The 27,053-nt window shown below is 38.4% G+C and overlaps 1 protein-coding gene across 2 annotated transcripts in view; it reads right to left on the reverse strand.

The window, feature by feature from the left end:
• Positions 1-27,053, reverse strand: part of LOC121438786 (WD repeat-containing protein 7) — a 280,932-nt gene that overhangs the window by 199,635 nt on the left and 54,244 nt on the right. For both annotated transcript variants that reach the window (XM_041639215.1, XM_041639214.1), the window contains exons 13-16: positions 24,772-24,967; positions 20,821-21,035; positions 6,102-6,871; positions 4,401-4,489 (exon numbers count right to left, since the gene is read on the reverse strand). In XM_041639215.1, the coding sequence (XP_041495149.1) occupies positions 4,401-4,489; positions 6,102-6,871; positions 20,821-21,035; positions 24,772-24,967 (1,270 nt within the window). The remainder of the gene's footprint in view (positions 1-4,400; positions 4,490-6,101; positions 6,872-20,820; positions 21,036-24,771; positions 24,968-27,053) is intronic.

Genomic DNA, 27,053 nt, shown 5'->3' on the forward strand with positions numbered 1-27,053 from the left:
GCCAGAGGCTAGGTACCTTATCCTGGCCTGTATCTAGCCCTTTGGATCACAGGTACCTTTTCAGGATCAGTAGTAGAAATCCAGGCTTGCAATGGAGTACTAGATGAATCAGAGAATCCCTTAAAATTTTGTGTTTGAAATTAACATTTTTTACATTTATTTATTTTTAAATAAACATTTTCTTTTATACATATGAAACAAAGTGAACACTATAATTGTCCTGTTTTATCATCTTGACAGAGCTCCTAAATCAAGACACAGGGAATCTAAACTCAATGAGTAGGGGACACAAAGCTGAGGGTCTTGGGAGAAGAGGACAGATTTTAAGGCTAGAGAAAAGAGAAAAGAGCTAGGAGCCTGAATTGTGCAGAAGGTTGGCCTCGGGTTCCAGCAGAAAACCAATCAGAGCACTCAGGAAACTAGCGAGGAAAGAAGAATGAGCCGTCAGAAAGTCCAGAAAGAGTGCTTCCTCCACCAGCCTGTGGGGACTCCTCAGATTCAGGAGCATTTGATGGAGTCCTAAGGAAAACCTTGCCTCAGTAATAGGGAGTCATTTACCTTGTTTAGAGCATTGCTCAAAAATCTACCTGTTCAAACTGCTCTCACAGAAGTCCATCTTAAAAGGAAGCTAAAGGTCTGTAAGAACACAAAATACCCGGTACCCCTCTGACAAAATGGCAAGCATGTGCCATGTTACTCAAACATGAAAATTTACAGAGGGAGGAAAGTATAATCGATAAGAAGAATAATTAAAAACAAACTCAGAACAAGCAATGATATGACAATAATTAGATAACTCCACACACTCAAATCAAAGTGAGTTAGGAAAGATATAAAAATCACTACCCAGGGAAAAAAGATACATTAAAGTTCAGAATGATGAAAATGACAAATTACACTGCAACTACTCAAAAGAAACTAAATAGAAATCTTAGAGGGGCTCAAAAGAAGTCTGGTGAGAGGGTTCAGTGGGGAGAGACAGGTGCAGAAAAGATCTCCAGTGGTTACCCCACTGCACATGAGGACATGGAAATGGAGAGAGAGAGAGAGCGAGAGCGAGAGCGAGAGCGAGAGAGAGAGAGAGAGAGAGAGAAATTAATAAGTATTTACATAAATAAAATTTTAAAATTTAAGGCATCATTAACAAATGAGGAAATTTTAAGTACCTAATATACATATGAGATCACTAGGAAAAAATATTTGAAGCACAATGTAAAATAATTCCAAAATTCCCCAAAAAATTATGAAGTAAGAAAATAGACTCAAGGGCTGGAGAGATGGCTCAGAGGTTAAGAGCATTGCCTGCTCTTCCAAAGGTCCTGAGTTCAATTCCCAGCAACCACATGGTGGCTCACAGCCATCTGTAATGAGGTCTGGTGCCCTCTTCTGGCCTGCGGCCATACACACAGACAGAATATTGTATACATAATAAATAAATAAATAAATTTAAAAAAAAAAAAGAAATAGACTCAAAGATACCTGGTAATCCAAAAGATGGCAAAAGAAAAAAAAAACCCACAAAGGACAGTAGGGCAAAAGAAAGACTCAAATCTAACTATTCAACAATAACATTAAATATAAACAGCTAAAGACACTGTCTCAAAAACAAAACAACAAACCAAATTAAGTCACACTGGATAAAAGAGCAAGATGTAACTACATGATACCTACATGAAAATTGCCTAAATACAAAGCTCCAAATAGACAAAAGACAAAAATATGGGAAAGTTAAATGATTACAATAGTAACTAAAGATGCTAAATATTATGAATAGAATATATTTGACAAATAAGATATCAGGAAGCACAAAGATGATCATTTATAATAATAAATAAGCCAAATAATAAGAATATTGTTATTATTAAGTTATAAAAATTTATGTGCCTATTACAGGAGTTTTAAAAAACATGAAAACAATCTTCCAGAAGTGTAAGGAAGCATAAGCAAATGAATAGTTATGGTTTCAGGTTTCAATCATCTTATCTACTTAATAGACACAAGTAGGCAGAAAATGATCAACTGCACATTGTTCCTGAGTATCATGGAAAAACTTGACCTGACATTTTAAAATACTCTACCTAACACCAGACTAAACACTTCTTAACATACACACAGTATGTTCACCAAGGTAGACCATGGGCACACACGCACACACACAGACACACACACACACCACATAAGTATGGGTACACACTGGAAATGTAATATAAGGATAAGCTTGATCTAGTAATTCCAAAATAGATGAATATATTGAAACATCCATGCCACTAATATATATATTATTTTTTAATAAGTAAATACAGTAAAATGAAAAAATTCCAAAAGATTCCAATTATGGGAAAAACGTTATTTCACTATCGATGAGAACCCAGACAGACCTTTGGAAAATCTTGGAAATGTTGAAAAAATTAAAAATTTCATTACTAAATTATCAAATGATAAACAAAAACAAATAAAAATACAACAACAGAAAATGTGGGAGTTGCCACCAAGCAATATTCAGAGAGGGATTTCAGCACTAATGATCAGGGTGTCAAGGACACAGTTGTATGTCATTAACCTCAGATTCCCTCAACCTAAAAGCAGACAAGTGAATTTAAAGTAGAAATAATGAAATGGTGGTAATGATAAATCAAAGAATTGAAAGCAGAAAAATACAGAATTCAATTGAGCACCATTGATTCTTAGAGAAGATTCTAAACATTATTTTCTACTAAACAAGCTGGATTTTGAAAACATATATAAGATGAATAATGGAAATGAAAAATGGAATTTTAAGAATTTCTAGAATCTTTTGCCTGACAAATCAGACAGAAAGTTCACTAAAGAAAATTATAAAACAAAAACAAAACAAGAACGCCCGGGATATGCACAAAAAATTAAAATATATAGTTAAAAACCTTATACAAGAGCTAGTTCCAGGACAGGCTCCAAAAAAATAAAAAAAACCTTATAAAGAAAACTTCAGGCCTACAAGCTTTTATTTAATAAAGCTTTCACTCTTTCATAACCCAAATAAAGAGTAAATAATATCCATTTTACAAACCACCCTAAAAAGTCCAGAGAAAGGACCACTTTCACTCACTCTGTGAGGCCAGCACCCCATTATCAACTACAGAAAGTCATTACCAGAAGTGAAACTATATTCTAAAACACCATGGACACCATATGCCTTAAGCAAAATTTTACTAGTTGTATTTAATAGTCTATAAGATGGATAAGTCATCAGGATGAAGAGTGACCCTTATGCCAAGTATTTTTCAAACAAAATGCCAATATTCTTTATCTAAGGAATAAAATAAAAAAGAACAATCATAATTATTTCAACAGATGCAGAAAAAATATGTCTAAATTGTGGTCTCTATTCATTCAACAGAATGATACATAGCAAAAAATAACTATCTATAGTTCTAAAGCAGTAAAACTAATAAATTTGACAGTAGAGGTCAAACAGAATATATATATTATACAGTGAACTAAATTGTCAAGTAACTCTCAAAAAGTACAAAGTATATCAAAAAGCTCATGAATAAAAATAGAAATGTGTGAAAGCAAAATAAATAAATAAATAAAGGAGAGAGGAGAGGTCACCAGAGAAGTTGTGATGGAGCTAACTGGGTCCCCTTTATTTGAAGCTTCAAAGGTATTTTACTGTCAGGATTGTTGCTTTCTCCAACTCTGGAGTATTTAAACAACATGATGAGCTATCTTGCAGCTAAGTGCCAAGTCTAAATAGAGAATTCATCTATTCTATATACATCCTAATCTTCACCCTGGTCTTTAAACAGCTATAAAAGATACACTCCGGAACAACTGAGCATATTAATTCACGGAAGTGTTTAGAATTAATTTCAAGAGGAGGAGAAAGTCAGCCTTTTCACTCTCCTATACCCTAATGAAAAACAAAGCTAAACAAAAATAAAATAAAACAAAACAAAATAAGTTATGGCATATTATTACTTATAAATAAAGAGTTTAATAGGCATTTCAACTTGTGAATAGCAATGTGGACGCCACTAGCAAACAGCAGAAGACTAACTGCAGCATAAATCTGTGGTTTCAAACATTCCCAAGCAAAGTTAAAAATAGGTATAACTTTTAAACTTAAGATACACTCAGTAACTACTGTTGTCAAGTTAAGGTGGCCCTAATACATACAAATTAGGCCAAAGACCATATAATAAAATTATCTGAAATTTGCACAGTTATCAATGTCCAAATAAATCTGATTTATTTTTAACTGACATCTTAATTATCTGTATTTACATCTGGAATATAACAACTTTTCTCTCTTATAACAATCTGAGACAAACAAAATATTATGATTATACATTAGCAATGCCTTCTCAGTTTCTACAGCTGAAATGTCATGTCAATTACTTAGTAAGATTTAATTTTACCTTGTTTAATCTGTCCTTGCACAATATTACTGGAAGTTGGAGGGGAGCCCCTTGACTTAGAAAGGTCTGGGGTGCCTGGTCTAGGTGGCCTTTAAAAGAAGAAAAAAACATTGAACGTTTTCCTATCTCCAGAGCTGTTCAAAATATCACTCTAGATTGGAAAGAAACAGGCTCAGAACATTTCCAACTTGTATTTCAAAAAGAAGGTCATTTTCTAAGTTTTGTACCTACTTATGTTGTCCATTTCAACTTCTGATAAAAACAAACTGCATGATTATGAAGTAGAAAATATAGTTTTTTGTAATAAAATTTTTACTTTCTGTTAGTCTTAACACATATTTTTGAACACTCCAATGAACTACAATTGATGAGTAAAAACCATTCTTTGTCTTCTCTTCTTTACTCTTACCATCCTGGGATTTCAGCCCACCCCATTACCATGAGCATCTCGGAATTCATGGAATAATACAATGATTTGAAAAGTATTTAGCAATATATATGGCAATAAAGCATAAAGAAATCTTGGAGTCTAAAGGTAAGGTGTCTCTTTTTTAACTTTGGCTCAAATACACCCTATATAAAAATATTTGCAGGATTAAGGACACTGAATTTTGGTGGGGTAATTACAACAGAACATGACAGAAAATAAATGCTATCTAAGTATTTCTTAGGTTTGAAAGAACGAATGTGGTCAACTTTGATAAAGCGTAGTAACAAGTTGTCTTCATAATTTTGAGAAGTAGCATTCAGGCTAAGTATTGTAAAAACATCAAAATAACATCTGTGTTTTAAGGCAGTCTGTTTTAAAAGTTGTTTTCTCCTCCCTATCACAAAGTCTGGACTGTATTCATTACCACACGCCAGAGTCAGTCACTGGACCCACCACTACTGCATACAGACCACAGCGAAAAGCTGTTAACAGGAGGCTGGGAGGAGGAGGAAATTTGTTTTTTTTTTTTTCTCTCTCTTTTCTCAATTAAAAAAAAAAAAAAGAAAAGCTGTGAACAGATACACATTTGAACTGGATGTCAGCTCAGACTTCATGAGCTGTAAATTTAGGGTGATATTTATGGAGCTCTAAGACATGGCTCAGCAGGCGGTTAAGAGCATTGCTCCTGCAGAGGACTGGAGTCGTTCCCAGCACCCACACTGGGCAGCTCATAACCACCTGTAACTCCAGCTCCAGAGAGGTCACATCCTCTTCTATAAGCCACAGTGTCTAACATAATTTTAAAAAACGATGTCATTTGTGGTGGACCACACCTTTAATCAGGAGGCAGGTTAGGCCAGTCTCTGTGAGCTCAAGGCTGGTCTTGTCTATGCTGAGTTCCAGGCTACTCAGGGTTATCTCAGAAAAAGTAAACCACCTTAAATAAAAACCTTTAAAGATTTATTCAAGAGCTATCGTCTATGACCAACTCCTAAATTATAAAGCCATTTAAAATAGCTACCAAGTATGACTACATATATCAAATATTGTATAATTTTATATATATATTTGTATATTTTATGTATATAATTGTATACTAGGCATTTTAGAAATGTCTCTGTTTCAAAGTTTAAATGGGAAGTCACTAAGGTGACACTAATGTGGAAATGTGTGCAGAGCCAAGAAACAAATGTGCAATAAACAATAACAATAGAATGCGGCCATTTATCCCTTTTGAAAATGAAGAATGAAATTAAACTACATAGTCACACCTGGTCGGGCCCTTCTTCATGTGATCGCCAATAAAGGTTGCATTGGTCATACTCATTAAAGTATTTGCCAAAGAGATGATGGACAACAGATGCTGAGTGGTGACGGCTCGAGACACTGTGTAGGTTCCCTTTCCTACTCCCTCGGTTGTCGGCAGCTTCCTTCCTGTCTCTGCTTTCCCATGCGGTAGCTTCCCAGCAGCCTGATTATAACCAGGCAGCATCAACGACATATGACCTCCTCTCGACAAGAGACCAAAGGACACTGTGCAGTGTGGTTTGAGCATTCCGAGGCGATCAAGACAAACTTCATCCAGCACTTCATTCAAACCCCAGGCGTGAAGACAGGACATGAATAATTTTGCCGTGTCCATAGTTAGATTGTATTCTAGCAAGGTCAGCGGCTTGGACTTGCTGGCCCGGTATTCGGGATCACTCTCCTCCCTCCTCTGCCTCATTATCTCCTCGTCCTCGTCTTCCTCGTCAAGGAGATGCTCCTTTATGTTCTCTTTGATAGTTTCCTTCACTTGCTGGAAAAGAACTGCTGCTCGCTTTCCAGTTAGAAAGGAGCCCCCTTTGTCTGAACTGCCAGATGCTTTTTGCAAATTCTCTGGGGAAATAAGTGCAGTATTCGGCCTAGAGGCTTCTTCAGTCAGGAGTTGAATAATCAAAGCTTCCACATCAAAGAACAGCACATGGATGTCCGGGTCTGTTAGGTTTGTCTTTATTGCTTGAACCATCAGGGAGTTATGAGAATATTTAGGTAAATTCCCCTGTAACAAATATTTTTCAAAAATAGTTACAACTCAAAAGTATTTAATCCCAACATTCATTAATGAACAACAAATAGCTGAATTAAAATGCTTATGAAGCTGTCTTTTTAGGGCTTCTAGATAATTAAAATATCTTCGCCAACCAGCAACACGTAAAAGATATGAGCTTATACCATGACTTTCCACTGACACAATTATTAAAATACCAATTAATTTAAAACCAAGTATACATTAATAGAAGCTTATTACTGACGTGGGAGTCAGAGACATTAGCAGACTATGAAAATGCACTGTGACTGCCCCGGTGAAGCTGTGTGTCCTTACGAAGCACTGCACACTGGAACCCTTCCTTCTTAGTCTTTCTCCCTCACCAAATTCCCTCCAAAGGCACAATCAAGTCTTCTGGGTCTTACGTCATAAAAGTAAGTTGATCCTGACCATGTTATTTCTATTTCTCTACTTACTGTCCATTTTAGCCAATACTATTGACAATGTAGAGCCTCGGCGACTCTTCAGGCCAGGTACTTCATTCTTTTCTGTATCTGACATTGTCTTCTGGGGACAAGAGTATATACTACAGTTCCCTTATGTGATGCTTATATGTATGCATGTGTAAATATAAAATCATGCATGTTATGCCAGAGTGTAAATAGCAATTATTTTTTTAACAAAAATCATAGAACATCTTGTTCAAATTTTGCATGTCTTAAATTACACATAATTAACACACACTATTTTTTCAGAACAAGCAAATAAATCTAAATAATAAGATACAGACTCCATCAGTCCAAATTCAAGGCTCATTTATAAAACCCCCTTTCAGCTTTAACAAACAGGCTCTTGAACCATATCTGTGATTCCTAACAAACAAATTCTTTCCATTTTCCTTTTGTACGAATTTTCCTTTATTCTTTTCTAAATCATCATCTACATGGTCTACACGGCCCTAATTTTCAGTCACAATATAAATGCACATCAAATCAGTACAGTGAATGCCTTGAATATGTATATTCTACTTGTCAACTATATCTCATTCATGTTGAGGAGAGGACTCTGATCCTCCCAGGAAAAAGTGAGCCAAGAGTATAGTTAGTTCCCTAACATTTTACATCCCCCATGTATCATATATTTTGATATCTTAGAAACATTTATATGGTTAACGTTTAGTGACTTATAGCTTTCTAATTCTGAGGGGCAATTTCAAGACATGAAGACTATGCCTTACTCATTTTGTGCAACCAGAGAATCTAGCAAATGAACAAAGAACATTATAAAAACCTTACAAAATTTCTCAACAACTCTCCCTGTAATAAACCCCCTCACCTGGTCTCTCTTCTGTCTCCATTTCCATCCTTCCTGACTATGCTGCTGGTTTCAGAGATTCTCAATAGCATTTTCTAATTTGAGAAGAAAATCCAGACTTCTTTGCAAAGCACAAAACATCTTCCAGAGTAAACTGTCGCTTGTGCCTTCATGTCATCTCTAGTCACCACCCTGTGACTTACATGAAGTCACGTGTCCTTTCCAGAAACAATTTCAAACGTTTGGTCTTTTGCACTTGTTCACCCTGGGACCACTTCTTCTCCATTTCCTGTATCATTTCCTGTATCATCATTCATAAAGCATCTCAAGTTGTTCCCATTGAAAAATTAACCAAAGGATTATTCAAGCAGATGCTGTCACTGCCTTCTTTATATAAACTTCTCTGAATTGAATAATGTTTAAAGGATGATATAACTTTTTCTATATTACAGTAAGCAACATAAAGAATATTCCTAATATGATAGTCATTGTATTTAAGAGTCAATACAAAATCAATACAAAATGAAAGGAATATGGTTGAGAAATTACCAATTCCATCTCAGGTGACCAGAAGCTAACTTGAGCTAAAACCACTCATAGCCGAAAGAAAGAAGTGTAGACAGGGACAGTGAAAATGTAGACAGGGACGGTGAAAATGTAGACAGGGGCAGTGAAAATGTAGACAGGGACGGTGAAAATGTAGACAGGGACAGTGAAAATGTAGACAGGGACGGTGAAAATGTAGACAGGGACGGTGAAAATGTAGACAGGGACGGTGAAAATGTAGACAGGGACGGTGAAAATGTAGACAGGGACGGTGGCAGTGAAAATGTAGACAGGGACGGTGAAAATGTAGACAGGGACAGTGGCAGTGAAAATCAGAGAGCAGGTGCTGAAGAACCATAGGTGATCAAGCTGAAGAACCAAGGCCACCATTCACTAAGAGCTAACAAGACCACACACAGAGGCTTCAGAACTTTCTTTTGCAAAGCAGAGCGTCACTAAGGCAGACTCATCAGGTGGGTTGGGAAAATACAGATTCCTGGACCTGACCATCAGACCTGAATCAGCATGAGAAGGAATGTGTAAGAATCTGTCTACTTCATACAGCAATGAAGGGAACCGCATGACCAGATGCAGTCCTGTTGGCCAAGGGAACAAGAGCTGGGTTATGAATATAAAGTGGGAGGTGGCAGAAACTACACAGATGATTGAGATAAAAGAGCAATAACCCGAAGGCTGTGAGAGATAGAACAGATGAAGAACGGGTGCTTGATTCTTTCATTTCTCCCAGCTGTGTCACGTTTTCCTTTGAAACACTGAACATGTAATATCACACACTACGCCTAGTGGACTTACCAGCACTAACTCAAGTGAATCATGTATGACCTTATACGTCTATTATGCCTGATATAGTACTGATGTGAAAATTATAATTAATGATTGCAGCAGCACTATATTCTAAGCTGTTGCTGTAGCTCAGGAACTATTCTAGTTATTAGCACTGGCGATGTGACAAAAATAACAATTCTGGGAATGCAGCTCTGACGACAGGTATGAAGGAATGGGTAACATCGGGGAAAGGGGAAAGGTCTCCACATGCTCCTGAGGATGTTTTCTCCACAAAGTATCCGCAGCAGGGGGCTGGAGAGATGGCTCAGTGGTTAAGAGCACTGGCTGTTCTTCCAGAGTCCTGAGCTCAATTCCCAGCAATCATATAGTAGCTCCCAACCATATGTGATAGGATCTAGTGCCCTCTTCTGGCCTGCGGGCAGAATACTGTATACATAATAAATAAAAAACTTTTTTTTAAAAAAAAGTATCTGCTTCTTTCTTTTAGAAAGAAGAGGCTATTATCAGCCAAACAACATAAAATCAAACAAGTTTTGCTAAGAAATTACTGAACCCATGAGAAAGGCTTGAAAAAAAAAGGCAAAAGGGAAAACAGAAGGTAGACAGACTTCAAACCGTCTCATCTAATGTCAGTCACACATGTGCCCATCAGCACCCTGGCTCTGTGGGCGTCTCTATCTCCTTCTGAAGGTGTTCCAGCACTCAGCCACATGCTCGCAACAGAAAGGTTATCTAATTAGTACCATGACTGTGTGTGACTATGTAAGATTCTTTTTATTACAACCTCTCAGCTACCAAATGTGCCGTGATTAAAAAAAAAAAAGTACCTAATAGCAATCTATACAAAGAGAGTGCAAAAGATAAAGAAAACAGCATCACCAATGCAAACTATAACTGAGGAAAACACAGTAAGGTTGAAGGGAGAAGGAGAGAAAACGGAGAAAACGACTCATCATGATTTCAGTGGATGAGCAGTTTCTCACAACACAAGGTCTGACGACCAATTCTCCTTACTTAGACAATCTGTCATAACAAAAGGTGGCTGCCCACCAAAGTTGTGAGGAAGTTATTTTTGCTCAAGGTAAAGAAATGACAGAGTTAATCACTCTCAGGTCTGGTTTTCTAGAATGCGATGCTAAGGTGAGCTGTAGGAAAGGAACAAAAATATCTCGCAAATTCCTATGCTTTCCTGGCTTAATGATAGAATATACAGGCCTCGGACAAGACTGTTTGATTCGGGTCCTCAGAGAGTCACAATTTCAAAGGTGATTGGTGACGAAGTCCTGGACGGCCACTCTCACGTTTATTAGAACCCTTGGAATGTGGGTGCACAATTAATTCACCTTAAAGTTATCAAAAACAGGATTAAATTCAGCTCAACAAACATTTGTGGAGTGACCTACTGTGTTAACATGCCTGGAGAAAACAAAATATTCATCCTTAAAGAAATAGTTGAAAATCTACCCAACAATGGCTAAAAAGGAAAATCACTGGGTCTCCACCTTGCTAGGAAATGCAGTTATAGGCATATCTACACTCAAATAACAGGCCAGTACACAGATTTGCTTTATGCTTAGTCTAAGTACCTGATTTATTGCACTTTTCATTTTAGAAAGTACATATTTAGCCATATGAGATTTCTTTTGTTTTGAGACAGGTTCTCTCTCTGTAGCCCTGGCTGTCCTGGGATTTACTGAGACCCACCTGCCTCTACATCCACAATACTGGGATTTTAACCACATCTGCCACCATGCCCAGCACCATTTAAAATCTTATGAAAAGGAAAAGTGACTTAAAATATAACACAAAAGAAAACACAGAGTGACAAAAAAATACTGGGCTGCTGGCACATACTGAATGTGGAGCTGTGGCAAGAGCATTAGATAAAGTGGCATCGCAAGCAAAACCCAAAGAAAACAGCAGAACTGTCATATGGCTTCAGGGCTCCTCCACGCATGCATGAATCCCCACATACAAACACGTCAGATGTGGTGGACCCCACAAACAAAACCTAATAATCCAGAATGCTCAGAGAAATAATATTGCCATGCACACGTAAGAGGCTTCAGCATTTTATATAAATGAATATATTCTAGATGAAATTGGGTCTGCTGGAACATCTGCTAACCTGGTCTCTGAATACCAAGATGCTTTAAGGGTCTTTAAGGGTTTAGGATTTTAAGAGCATTGCATTTTACCCACTGACTATAAGAATTTTTACTCTCTCACCACTCACTTCATTGATCCTGACTTGAAAGCTCACTTATTTTGAAATCATTGTTCAATAACCCAGTTTTCAATGCTATCTTTAAATAGTCTTGTGATTTATTATTCTTTCTGAATCCAATCTATAAAACCATTTGATATGGGTTTTACCTAAAAATAGAGTTGATTTGTACTATCAAGTATTATGTTAGTTGATCTTCATAATAAAATGCAAGGTGGAAATGCTGATTTGCACGTGTGTGTGTGTGTGTGTGTGCGTGTGTGTGTGTGTGTGTGTGTGCGTGCACACGTGCAAATGGTATTGGTTGTTGGGTATGTGTGTCTGCATGGGTGCATGCACATGCATGTGTAGACCCGAGGCTGATGTGAGCTGTTTGGTTTCCTGTACTTAGCGCTCACCAATTCAGCTCATCCTGTGCCACCTCTCCAGCACTGAGGTTATATGCACTGCCATACCAGGCAGTGCATGGGCGCTAGACCCAGACACAGGCAGGTCCAAATGCTTGGATAGCAGTCACTTTACCAACTGGTCTGTTCCCCTAGATGTTGGTCATGTATTTTTCAAATTAGAATTAGCTTTGAAATCAATGACTAAAGACCCTAAGGATGGGTTAGAAAATGAGGGTCTAGCTGATACGCATAGACCCCTCTTTAAATATCAATACTAAATTCTAAAATAGATTACAAAAAATTTACCTAACAAATATTAATTTACTATTTTATAAAATGCATACTTTCATAGGTATCTTATTTATAATGTATGGTTTAAATAACTTATGCTTCCTATGTATAGTATAAAACTGATTTAATATCAAAAATCTTTTTGGCAGTAAAAAGAAACAAACATCCATTTTCCCTTTTGTTTTGCACATGAGATTTTATTGATGAAAGTGATTAAAAGGGATTTCTAAAGTTCTTATCCATAATAATAAATGTAAAAGGCACACTGAATAAAAACAGATATATTATTGTACTTTTAAAATAAAGCAGCTGAGGGAAATCCTCCTCACCTACTAGAAGTTAGTCACACCCTGGCTTCAATATTGACCATTTTAGGTATTGAGAAAAAAAGGAAGGAAGGAGGAGAAAGAGGGAAGGGATTGGAGGAGGCACAAAACTAGCAGAAAAATTTGTCTGCCCAAAATGGCTATTTGGCGCCCTCTGCTGTTGTACTACTGTTTCTTCATGTTAGTTTAGGTTAACAAGAGTTCCTCAGAGAATTCAGTCACATTGGAATTAAACAATAGGGCCATGGCCATACCACAGGCCAATCTCTTCTGGAAATAGACAAAACTATACTTATCTTAAAAAAATCTGCTTTAGGATGGGATGAGAACCCTCTATCAGGTGTGGATGATAATATAGTAATACAGTTCCTGTCATTTTCTGTTTCCATGTGCTTCCATTAACAAGCACATACGTAAGCACAAAGTAAAAAAAAAATATTAAACATATGAAGAAGTAAAGCACTTATATTTTACTGCAACTTATTTAACAAGACATAAATAATATGTAATTATAAATATTAAATGCAAACATCCATTATGCCTTACACAGAAAATATATTTTGAATGTATTTCTTCTCGAGATCATAGGCTATTATTACATGATTATTAAATATTAGAAACTGAAAAAGAGTCTTTACAATAACAGCATGGGAAATCAACTTCCAAGTCCAGCCAAAGAGCCAAGAAACCCAAACAGCAGGACCAGAAGCTCTCCATAATAACACAGACTGTTATATGGGCAGCTGACTTCCCTACATCCAAACTGTCTTCCAAATAATGAAATGACTAACCACTTCAGGGGCTGAGAATGGCTAGGAGATGATACAAGCAGTAGTCCCTCTCCGGGAGAAGGAAGATAACACGCCTCTGATTTTATATCAAGAGAGTGTGTCTAAGAGACACAACAAAAGAGTAAAACTAACTGCAGGGGTGCTGCGGAGGGGGAGGCTGTGGTAGGGAGAACGGCAGTGAGGCGAGGCGGCCTGCAAACTCCGAACATCCCCTGCTGGAAACACACCTTTCTGTCAAAATTCTTGGTTTGTTTTTAAATGAAGGGTCCACGGTGAGATTCTGGGGGTGACTTGGTAAGAACTAAGCTATACTAAGATGAAGGGGAACACAAAACCCTGGACCAGCGTGGTACGTGATTCCTCATTTTAGAAACACAATTTAGCAGATTCTAACCTATTAGTTGGGCTGGAGAGATGACTCAGCAGTTAACAGCACTGCCTGCTCCTCCAAAGGCCCTGAGTTCCATTCCCGACAACCACATCTGTAATGAGATCTGGTGTTCTCCAGAGGAAGCAACCTGGTCAGCCGTCCTCATCAACTTAGACCTTGAAACCCGATACGGACAAGTTCAACAGAACCGCCATGTATGTTCTGCCCACGCATGCTTCAGCATTGCCAGGGCAGAAATTTTATTCTTTCAATTTCAACCTATTAGTTGCTATTTTCTCTCATAACCGCCATGGTGGCCCACACCCACTGTTCCTAGTCACACTGACATTCCATTTGCTATGCTATCTCCCTGGGACTCTCTCCCAGTGGTACAGACCTTACGTAGTCCGAGACTTACATTATGAACTGCACACTGGTTCCCAGGCCAGAATAGGAGCTGCTCAGTGGCAGCACCTGCTCCATGTGGGTATGGTTAAAGCACTCTCCAGCTGGTTCTAGCTCAGGACCTAGCTCATAGCATGTACTCAACATATGCTGAACAAATGCAGAAATCAATCAACAATCAAGTATTAAACCAATGTGCAGTAAAAACATATTGTGTTACTATTTAAAGCACATTGTAACATTTAACTTCATTATAACCCAATTATGCCCATTTTGAAGCTAAAGACAAAACTAAGCTAAAAGGTTCACCAGTCACTGTGGAGAACCGTAAATCCAAGGTGAAAATGTAGGGGGAAATCGCTCTTTCTGCACCCACATGTAATTTCCCACGTGTCCTGAATCATACTAGTTCTGCAGAGACTCGAGAGAGGGAAGAGGTATAGTCAGGAAAGGAACCCTCAAATACTAGGCTACTCACACTGAGTCAAGGGAGAGCTGTGCAGATCAGAGTCCTCTCTCCACATGCTTCTGTGCAGTCAATTCTAGCAGTGAATTTTGGAAATACTGGAAGGCACAGCTTTCCAACTGTGTTTGAGGTGCCAGCTTTGTTTTGTTGTTTAAACTTAGAATGAGTATGTGGCTACAGCTCCCTACAAACATTCTGTACTCTAGTTAGACATGATACCGTAGCAAATGCAGAAACTGGCACAGCAAAGGACTCGCAGCACCCAGTGGGCAGAGTCTAGGCCACTACGCAGCAGGGCAGAGCAAGGGCAATTTTCAGTCACTCACTCACTGGTACTGAGATTAACAACCGATGTAGAAAAAGAGAAACGGAAACAATCGTGCCCACTTGTTCACATGTCAGACAAAGGAATTAGGGCTAGGACAGAAACACAAGAAGCAGAGATCAGAGAGGAAGGAAGATCAGTGCACCCTGACGGCCTGACTTGGCGCTGCTGGCTGACAGTCCTGGACTCAGGCTCAGCTGAGGAGGAGTTAATACAAGGTGGTTCAATCCCAGGAAACATCAAGGGCTACATTTACAGAAATACACACAAAATGAGACCAGAAACCAAGAATTTTTGGACCGTAAATACTAAACCCTGATTGATGCTGACAAAAGCCTTTCCTCTTGCCCTTGTCTTTCCCTTCCCAGCTCGTCCTCCTACCAGCCACTCACCTGAGACAAGATGCTCTGTCTGCAGCAAGCCTGAATGCTGTTGAGTAAGAGTGTGCATGCATGTGTGCAGGAATAATGTGAGAAATAGGCAAAGATCTGCGAAATCCTGACTCCCTGTGATGACCAAATAATATATTTCCATCCACAGTTCATTTTAGGGTGTGCAACATAACCCATATATGCCACTATGAGTTCCACATTGGAAAAAAAGATTAAAATTTCAAAAAGTCATTGTCACAAACCCTTCCTGGTCATTCCAGGAAAATTCACCATACATGTAGATAAGTGATCTTCAACTTATTACCTGTGGCTATTGGTGGTTCAGGGACTCTCTTAAAGGTCAAAGAACAATTTCAAATAGGAAGGACCATAGGATATAATCACAAAATCATGTAGTAGCAAAGCAAATGACTAAGGTTACAATTGCTTATTTTGCAAACAGTATCAGCTTTGTATTTCTTTACAGTCATGTTAGCATTTAGCCACAGGTTCAAGAGACTTGATATTTCAATTACAAGTTGTTCATGTGACGTGCCAAGCAATGGCACAAAGGTTTTATTATATATGAGCATACACTGAATCTGTAGGTGGGATGTTTAGTGTTTCGCTACAACAAAAATGATGGACTTATGTCTGTCTTGCTCTTCAAATGCAATATCTAGTTTGTTCACAGGAATCTGAAGCTATTGTTTCACAGAACACTAGAAAAAGCATAGGAAAGTCCGATTCCTGAGCCATATTCTCCAATCTTGTTTCTGCACAAAGCCTCTTGGATGGCATTGTTTCTTAATGTGAACCCTTCACCCAGAGAGAAACAGCAAGGTCTTAGAAAGCTCTTTTGCATCACCTAAAATTGAGAGCCACAGAGAGTCTCACAAGTCCCTGGCTGTCTCAACTCCAGTCATCTTGCCTGCCCCACTGGTTCGGCTGGAGACTACAGGCCATGCTCACCAGGCAGCCGCACCTCCCTGAGAAACCCTGAACATTCGTGCCCTAATTTCCTAGAATTGAAATGTCCACCACATCTGCTCTTCACGCTCAGAGCAGCGCTTCACAACCGCTGCACAGCAGGATGGCCAGGACCTCCGAAAACTCTCAGTGCACTGCTGCGCCTGCATACAAGCTGAATCAGGAAGTCTGTGGCAGGAACTGGGCGGCCTTTAGAGATTTGAGATCCCAAGTGATTTAACATGAAGCAGTCTCGTGACCGCCATCATAGGGGTGTTATGTCACTGGGTTCCACCACTCCTTCAAAGACACCAGTCTCAACCTCCCTCATCCAACTGCGATGCTATGCTAAACCACACCAATCATTCTTCTTTAATCTCTGAGTGACAGGACTGCACTTGGCAACAGTTAAGGAAATGTACGCTCTATTCCCCATGTGCCTTCACTCTAGCCCATGATAACTGCACATTCAGTCCGGTTTCCTTGTTTTTAGCTTCCACTCCCTGCCCTGAACCTCTGTCACTCTCAGTTCCCTACTTCAGTGTCCTCGCTTCCCCTCATGGACTTCCCTTAAAAAACAGAAGCTTTAGAATGTTTTGCCCTAATTCCCATGCACTAACCCCAGAACACACCCATTCAAACATCAGCCTCTCCTCAATCTTTTCAATTTCAGAAAATAAGGTTTCCTTCTTTTCCTTCTTCCACATAGCCGATGCTCTGCCCCTAAATTGAATTTCCTCATTTATCAATGGTCAATTCTCCCTTTCCCACCTTGAAGCTCCCCCTCTTTGGTAGCTCTTCACCTTCAGCCAAGGACATTCCCTACCGTCTCCAAAACTACACCTCCATCTAATGGCTCTCTTGCTCCTTCCATCTCCTCTCATACAATTCGCTTGCTACCTGTTTCCACTTTTCCTAGTCTCTCTTTAATCTTTACAGTCTACTTTCTCCTGGGAAGATGGTCTGAAGAAAGGATACTCTGTCTTGGCTAGCAAGCACATTAGGTCCTTTGAAGGTTTAACATTGATTGCACTTAACATAGTGATCTCTTCTGCCTTGCTCCTCTTGAGTCCTACTTTGTTGACTAGCACATTCTCCTGGTTTCCCTCATAGGTGTTCCATTTCTCCTACCCTAATTCTTCCCCATCCTGCTTCCTTTAGAGCTGTTCTTTCTAAGAGTCTGTATATGAATGATCTCCCTTTCTTCCAAGGAACTAAGAACAAGACATATAGATGAAGGAGTCATCAATGTGTGGATCCTATTGCCCTATGACTCCCAACAAATATCCTAACATATGCAACACACGGGCACCTCAGGTTCACCATAAATCAAGCAAACAGCACTTTACCGTCCCTGTAAAACCTACTCGTACATTCAATATCACATTGATAGAGACACTTTCTACTCAATCAATCAGGGGACCTTTGAATAAACCTTCCTTATTACTCAACCCAATCAATCATCAGCTCCCACTGAACACAACTCAATTCAACTATTGAGTTTAAATTCTCCACTGTACTCCTTCTTATCAAATTTATTGACTGGCTTTCATGTAAAAATCCATATGAGTAACAAAATTTAAAGTTTTTTTTTTAATTTTGAAAGACGCTAAAATAAAAGGTAAAAGATTGAGCATCCTCCCTTGGTCCAAGATGATCCACCTTTATTTCCCACTATTATTGGTCTCCAGTTGGATCTCCAACAACGTTGACGGTGCAGGGTCTCTCCACGGCCCTCTATGCTGAGCATATTGCTGCCCTTTTCTCTCTAAATATATTCCACACATCCCTCCTCCAAACAGCCAATCCTGATCACCGCAGGCTAGGACAGACTTCTGCAAAATTTCCTGCATTTCTCACCATGCCATTGGCTACAGAGCTTTGCAATTTATCTGTTCACATTTCCTAAGAGGAAATCATGTCTTATTTATTTGGCTCTCCAGTGCCTAACTAATCAATAAATGGTTACTGAACTTGACTGAGTCCATTATTTTGCAGCAAAAATATAAAAGTCAAAAAGTTTCAAAATACATTACATATTCTAATAAAGAATAGAATTTTTCATAAATCCTAAAAGAACTTAATTCTTCAAATTGCAAAAATATCAATAATTAGCTAAAAAAACTTATATTCAACTCCTCAAAGTAAAATTAAAGATAAAGAATCACTTATGAGGTCATAGATTGACTCTACTGAGTGTTCCTTGGCAATCTATAATTAAATTAATATTGGATGATTAAAAAACCAGGCTGGTCTCGATCTCACAGAGATCCGCCTACCTCTGCCTCCCGAGTGCTGGGAGTGATTCTTGTGTGACTTTTCTTTACGCTGCATCTGTTTAACTCTTTAAAGCTGTGTTACTGTGCTTGTCTAAAACACCTGATGGTACTAATAAAGAAATGAACGGCCAATAACAAGGCTAGGTGGAGCTAGCAGACAGAGAGTATAAATAGGAAATCTGGGAGGAGAGAGAACAAGGAACAAGAGAACAATGAGAGGAAGACACTAGTGGCCAGCCACTAAGCTACACAGCAAGCCACGGAGAAAGAAGTAAAGTAAGGTATACAGAAAAAGAGAAAGATAAAAGCCCAGAGGCAAAAGGTAGTTGGATTAACGTAAGAAAAGCTGGCAAGAAACAAGCCAAGTTACAGCCAAGCATTCATATCTAAGAATAAGCTTCCATGTATGATTTATTTGGGAGCTAGGTGGTAGGCCCCCCAAAAAGCCAAAGATATCACACAACAGAGAGGTCATGGGCCCTAGGGGAAAACCTACTACTATTATTCTGCTAAAAAAAAATATATAGCGATAAAATGACTCCTAATGACATTCTGCTATCTATACCCATAAATCAGTTCACTGCTAAGCCAACATCAGAAGCTTCTTCATTATATTATATCACAACTAACACAGAGACCTACAAATGCACAATGTGAAAACAGTAAGAAACCTTGGAGATCTCAGTCCTAAAAGGAAAATTTTATCAAATCCCTTCCCTCAAGGCTTAGGGATCTATCTGGAATTAAAAAAAGGAAAAGCTTCTAGGAGCCAGAGGTAGTAGATGACTCCAAGGAAACAGCATCTTCTAGACACATCACAGTGGATGCACATAGGAATTCACAGAGACTGTGACAGCACGCACAAACAGTTGAGAGAAACCCTTAATGGTACAGCCAACATACATTTTTCATGAAGTGATTATCCTGCAGCCTCAGCTTCCTCGGCCTTTTCCCTCTTCTATAACCGATTCCTGTGTAGGCAGGAATCTACAGCAGCTGTCTGCTGCTTTTACCACCAACTGCACTATAAAATATCCTAGTCAAAGAGGGGCGAGCAAGACTGTAAAGGCGCATAATGAACCAGACCACTCACGAAAGCCATTCGTAACTAGGACTATATACTGCATAGTTTTCTACAATTCTCCTGCTATATAATTATTTTCCTGTTTTTGTATTTCTAGAAGTTATCATCAAGAAAAAGAATGTGTCTTTAATTCTTAAATTTATCAACAAGGAAAACAAAAACAAAACACAGACACATGCTTTCTTTAGTACCTTGTTTACACATACGCACAGAATTAAGATCATGTCAAATCGTATGAAACAATGACTTCGTAGGTAAAATATATGATTCTTTGAAATGAACGAAAAGCACAACAAACCCATCTAAGCTGTGATTTCTCCTCAAACTTTAGAGCCTGAACCTGAAAGCATGGAGCAAAGCTACAGAAGGATTCCCCAAGTCTAACTAATGAAATATAAAATACAACAAAGCCAATAAAACATTAATGTCTGGGGAAACAAAAAAAAAGCTTGATCAAAGGGTGATATCAGTGCCAATTACTGGAGGATGTGTTTATGGAACAGTCTGCAGTATTTCATATACTGCCAGAATTCGCTGATTAATGGCTAATTATCAGTTTACAGGTGAGCCTTTCAACCCCTTCAGCATTTATACACAAGTTTAACCATTGAAAAAATGGAAACGAAAACCACACAATGAACAAAGAGCTGAGCTTTGTAAAACAAAGGATGGGGACCAGATTAATGGCTTGGGAATGCTGGTGCAACCTTCTGCCGAATGGAGATTTAGCTAGTGTCTTGATGGTAAATGTCAGTTAGAAAAATAAAACTTAGTTCATTAAATATAGTTTTAAGATATTTGAATGGCAAAAAAAATAATTTACTTTGTTAAAATGTTTAGTATGGCAAACATTCCAAAGTTATGCTGGATACATCCAACTAAAAAAACTACAAGATTATTTTGCATCAGTGTGGCCTCTCAAAATTCAGAGACACCCAAACCTAAATGACCTAAATGACCTCCCATGGAACCCACACACTGAAGCAACATACAAAGCTCACCTTATCAGAGGCCTCAGAAGCCAAGAGGTTAGTTGCAAGGGTTTGCAGCTTATGGTGGGCCATATTTTTAAGGGCAGCAAGACTCCGTCTTGTCATGGCTTGTTTCAGGTTGACTGCGGGATGACTAAGAGAGTCTACTGCAGCAGGAACGGCCTCATCGCAAGCGTTCAGTATCTCCACGGCCGTTATCCCCATCGCACAGCGGTCCAGAGCACCTGGAAGGCAGCAGGGCCGCACTTAGGTCACAATCCTATGAACTTGTGTTTGTCTGGGTACAGAAAGGGAAGGGCATAGTAGTTTCTGTAGGAATGTCTCATCAGTACTCACTCATAAACATTCCCTTGTGCTTCCTTTGTATACTCAGTCTCCATGTAGAATCCACAATTATTCCTCTCCCTTAAGGCTTCGCACACCTTCCCAGCAAAAGCAATTCAAAGCCACGCTTTTCCCCTTGTTTCCCTGGTGGTGTTCTTGACTAGTCTGTCACTTCCACATCACTTACGAACACCAATGAGCTCACCTTTCTTGTAGTTGTCTATCGACATTAAACAACAACAAAACTATAAAATGGGTCCATTTTCTCCTTCAATCATTTCTGAAGCCTTTGTTTCTCTAAGGAGCATCCAATAACAGGAAGGAAAGGAAGTATTCTGTCTTCTCCATTTAGTCTTGCAAAAATTTCTTCTTCATTGCTGCTTATCAAGCCCAGGCCTCATACATACTAGGCAGGAAGTGTCCTACCACTGTGCTACACCCCCTTTGAGAGTCTTAGTTTCACGAATTAAATGTTTCCTGTGTGTATGAAATAAGTATTATTTATACTCAGAGCTACTTCAAGTACCTCCTCTTGCCTTCCCTTCCGTTTATCTCCATCTGCACACTTCTTAGGTTAGAACACAGACCTCCTCCTGCATAACCTGAGCTTCATTACCACCTTTCAGAATCCCAGATTATTTTAATTTCTTTTCTGTTTTAGTGTCTCCATAATTCTAATTACCAGCTCACCAACTGTATATTAAATGTTTTAAAGATAAAATTATTCTTATGGCTGTTTTGGCTGCATGCATGTGTGTGCACTGCACAAATGCTTGATGCCTGCAAAGCCTAGAAGAGGGAGTCAGAGCCTCTGAAAGTCGAGTTGCAGACAGTTGTGAGCTGCCATGCAGATGCTGGGAACTGAACTTGAGTCTTCTGCAGTAGCAGTAAGTGCTCTTAACTGTGAAGACAGCTCTCTTACTTAAACTTTTACTTGCCTCTTCAAGTCCAGAACTATAAACTACACAAGAGCTAGTCAGTTGGGGGTGTTTTGTCACTCTAATATGCCTATGTGTAGCATTAACTACTAGTTGGCCAATTGCATATTTATTTGATAGCTTCAGATAGAGTTCTTGCAAATCCATGGTGGGGAAAAGGAAATAGATAGAAACACGGAAGCCAGATTTATTTTGTATTTCAACACTTTGTTTTTCCTCTTCTTGCTGTTCAAGCTGTAGCTAGTGATATAAAGGCCCCTGTAGAGTCAGGAAGGTACATCCTGAAGGTACTGACATTATTTATTTATTAAACTTATTTATTTATCATATCAATAAAAAATGAAGCTCTATAAATCAGATTCAGGCAGGATTTGATGTATGAAATGTATTTAAACTCTGAAAGCTACTTGAGCCATCAACATAGTGTCTGGGGAACCGGGGGCTCAAATGTGAACCTGCTCACACTGAGTGCTTTTCTGCTTGTTTAAAAATCACCTCTGCTGGTTGAGTTTAGGTTAGATACCCTCAAATATCTCTCTTACTCATTCTTGTGTCATATTTCAGTTGCTGTTTTTCTTTTGCAAATGCAAAGGGATTGCTTGACGTTTTTTATCATTGAGGGATACTGGCTTTGGTTTTATAATCTATAGCCTTAATTATGTTAGAATATGTTCTTTCAAGCCCTACAAACTAGGCTTTTTTATTAAGAAGACATGCTGGCTTTTAACAAGGGATTTTCCTGCATCTTTTGACGTGATCATGTAGTTTTTGTCTCTAAGCCAATGTATGTGGTTTATTACATTTACTGAACCATCCTTGCATCTCTGGGAAAAAGTCGACTTGGTGATGGTGAAAATCCTTTTGAGGTATGCCATTAACTGGTTTGTTATTGAGTTTTTTTTTAATTATGTTAATTGGACAGGTCGGCCTACGGTTTCCTTTTTTTCCGTGTATTACCTGGTTTGGGTACTACAGTTAGGCACACTGGCTTCATAGATAGATTTTAAAAGTATTCCTTCTGCATCTATTTTTTTTTATTAATGTAAGCAGGATTAGCTGTAGATCTTAGAAAGCCTGGTAAGATTCTGCTGTAAATCCATCTGGGTCTAGCTGATTTTAATCAGAAGGCTTTTCTCTTCATTTATTGTGGCTCTGTTAGATTGTTGATTTCTTCTTGGTTTAAGTCTGGTGGTTTGGATGAACCTAGAAATTAATTCATTTCATTTATATTTTCCAATTTAATGGAGCACAAATTTTTAAATTATCCCTTTATGACAGTCTGAGTTTGTTTGGTATCTGAACAATCTGATAATCTATTTATCATATATTGGTTCTTTGTATTGTTTTGTTTGTTTCAATAATTTCTGCTCTGGTTTTTATTATTTCTTTTATGGTCTAGATTTTAGTATCATCAAGTCAGTCATCTGGGTTCCTTCTAGCTTTTAATTTTATTTTTTTAAATATTTATTTATTTATTTATTTATTATGTATACAGTGTTCTGTCTGTGTGTATGTCTGCAGGCCAGAAATGGGCACCAGATCTCATTACAGATGGTTGTGAGCCACCATGTGGTTGCCGGGAATTGAACTCAGGACCTTTGGAAGAGCAGACAATGCTCTTAACCACTGAGCCATATCTCCAGCCCCTCCTTCTAGCTTTTTAATGTAGGCACTTAGAACTATAGTTTCACTTGCAGAGCTATTTTATAATGTGTCCCAGAGGTATCACTGTATAGTGTTTACATTGTCATTTAGTTCCGGAATTTTTCTATTCCTTTTATTTCATTGACTGTTCAACATTCAGTGATTATTTGCTTCATTTCAATGAGCTTTTGTACTATATACAAGTCATGATTTGTTTGCTGTTAATTTTAAGCCTTGTAGCACTATGTTCAAATAGGATACACAGAACTATGAATAATATGCTGTAGGTCCTATCTTCTCAGGCCTGTCTGCCTGATGTTCTGTGCTACTTGCATCTGTATGGGTGTGACTTTTCCTTGATTTGAGGAGTTTTCTCTGAGGATGTTGTTAAAAATCTTATCTATGTCAATGACTTGCATTCTTCTCCTTCATCTATGTCTATAATTCAAATATTTGGCTTTTCATAATGTAACAAAGTTCTTCCAGGTTCCTTTTGTCTTTTTCACTTTTCATATTCTTTCTTGAGTGGTCCAATTCCTCTACTTTATCTTTGAGACATGATATTCTGTCTTATACTTGGTCCATTCTACCTTAAAGGTTTCCCCTGAATTTTCTAGCTGGGATATTAAAGTTTTCAATTCCATCTTGGTTTCAGCTTTATTTCTCTTCACTATTTCTACCTTTTTAATGATTTTGGTTTGCAAATCCTCTACAGTTGTTTTTATCTTTTTCTACTGTTTCTGAGCATGAGACAAAACTAGCTCTTTCAACTTGCTTGGCAATTAATCCCATGAATAGCGTCGACATCACTGCAAATTTGTCGTCCTCTGCACATTATCCTCAACTGCATGCCTTTAAGAGCTGTCAAACCACTCTACAAGATTTACAGATTACTCCAAAAAGATGGATGCTACATAGGCCTTTATGGATAAAAATAATATGAGAACGGATAGTTATAAGAAGTATAAATACATTATTTTCATATAAAGAACTACGTTCAGGAAATCAAATGCATCCTTTTAACTTCCTATCCCTTCTTCATGTTTATGCTTACCAGTGTCCATCTGCCAGACATACACAGAGCCGTCTGTGCATCCCACCACCAGGTAGTCATCCGACGGCCTCCACTTGATCACCTGAATAGGAAACAGGTGGCGCGATGCCAACATGATGCATTTTTTCTCCCGTAAACTTAGAAGTCCTACTGAGTGGTCACTGGCTACAGAACAGATGCAATGTTGAACTCTTGCCTAAAAAAAGGAAAAGAAACCTTCATTATATTTACATTAAAAATAGAGTAAGATAGAGCTTGTCTCCCAATAACTTAAATGAAAATTACTTATATGTATGTTCCACTGAAAAACAACCACAATATTTAGATATTTTGAACAATTTCTTCCTTGATGTTATAAATTAAAAGTTTGGGGTTCAAATGGATTTGCTTTTAAATTCATATAACGTAAAAGTTAAAACTGGAAGGCTGTCATTAAAATATGAAAAAGACTTCACAAAAATGATTGCCTTATATATATGGGAAGGCAGAACAGGGCAGCAGGGAGGTAGGGGTCGGGTGATCTGTCAAGTGGTCTCGTCCCACAACCTGAACTAACTTTTGTTTCCTAAGAGAGAAGCTTTCTGTGGTGTATTTATCTTTCTGTCCAGGAGTCATATAGGCCCATGCTCCTCCCTGCCCTTTTGTCCCAACATCATGACCTCACAGAACTGCAAGAAAATCATTCCTTGAGGACCACAGCTATCACACATTATCTGCAGACTGACAATCCTGTCGCCGTTGTGGTCTCTGCTTATAATGGCAGAAGGTGCAGCACTTTACCTAACACAGAGCTGGCTGGACGGTCTTCAGTGTATTCCCTGCTCATCGCTAACCTCTGCCCATCAATTTCCCTTTAAAACAGTACCATTTACAAATAAGCAGAGAAAGATTTTCACTAGCAAGAAAGCTGAATCTACAGTACAGAAATTAAAATCTAAAGACTATGAATGTCTATAGGACAGTTTGTAAGCAATTTAAAACTTAACCATATGACATCTGAATGTATTATGACTACCGCTCTAGAAATAAGTCCCATAACACTGCACAGAATCTGCTTTATACACAGGGCCTGGAAGGGAAACCTGCAAATAAACAATGCTCTGCTTCTCCTGCCCAAACACTGCGCTGTGAGCTAAAAGCAACATTTCCCTACTTCTCCAGGAAAGAAATGTCAACAGTTGTCAGGTGAAATGGGCAGGGAGCAAGGGGACAGCAAGTATGTAGGAGGAAAACTGGAGGTGCATAGCTCTTGTTTTAATGACACTGTTTTTGTGTTTGCTTTGCTTTGTTTTGAGCCAACTGTCTTGGTTTAGACCAAGCTGGATTTGGATTTATGATACGCCTACCTCAACCAACCAAGTACTGGAATTGGAGGCTTTTTTGAATGTACCATGTGGAAGATTTTACAAGAGGTGTCTATCACCCCACATCTATGGATATTTCTGGGATTAGTAGTTCTCCTTGGCACTATATGTTTTGACAATAGAAATATGATCAAGTCTCTTAAGACAGAGGTTGAACGTTTAAAAACCATTGAGAATGACAACAATCTTCTCAAGAATCAGTTTGAAGTTCTCCAGAAAGAGAACAGATCTTTGTTTAACATGACTCGGTTAACTGAGCAAAACTTAGAATAGGTACAGGCTGATGTTAAGGAGAAATTCATTACAATGGAAGAAGGAACAGCTGCTTTGGATTGTAAATTCCAGCAGTCCCTTTCCATAGGAACTGAAACATTAACTGAGAGAATCAAAACTGCTGAATGTGACAATCGAATTTTGTCTAATGCTTATGACAGATTGGCGGAAAGATTGTCAATACAAGAAGGCACGGTTTATGCCATAAAAATTATGTCCAAAGATGACAAGTTATCTCTAATGGACAAATTTCATACTTTAGAATCCTCAATGAAGGCTTTGGAACATAATTCTGGACAAGAGATTCAGACATTGCAGAAGGCAATGGTGAATAGAATTGAAAAGATTGAGGAATTTCTAAATTCTGATGAAGTAGAGCAAAGGGTAGAAAGGCAAATTTTAACTACATCTGTGGATAAATCCCTCCGGGACAATTTCCACAAAGCTCTACCTACAGCTCAACATGCCTTTCCAGTAATAACAACAGAAAAGGAGGTTGGTTCCAGAAACCCTAGGGTCATCAAGGAAGATACATGGGAACCTGTCCGTATGAATGATCTTAAGGAAATTAAACAGGCCGTCATGACTTTTGGGATGCACGCCTCTTTTGTTAAAGAGATGCTAAAATCTTGGGCCACAACAAGC

Source organism: Microtus oregoni, unplaced genomic scaffold (genome assembly GCF_018167655.1).
Source record: "Microtus oregoni isolate MIOR12 unplaced genomic scaffold, Mior012 000057F_ref0000458, whole genome shotgun sequence".
NCBI classification, from domain to species: domain Eukaryota; kingdom Metazoa; phylum Chordata; class Mammalia; order Rodentia; family Cricetidae; genus Microtus; species Microtus oregoni.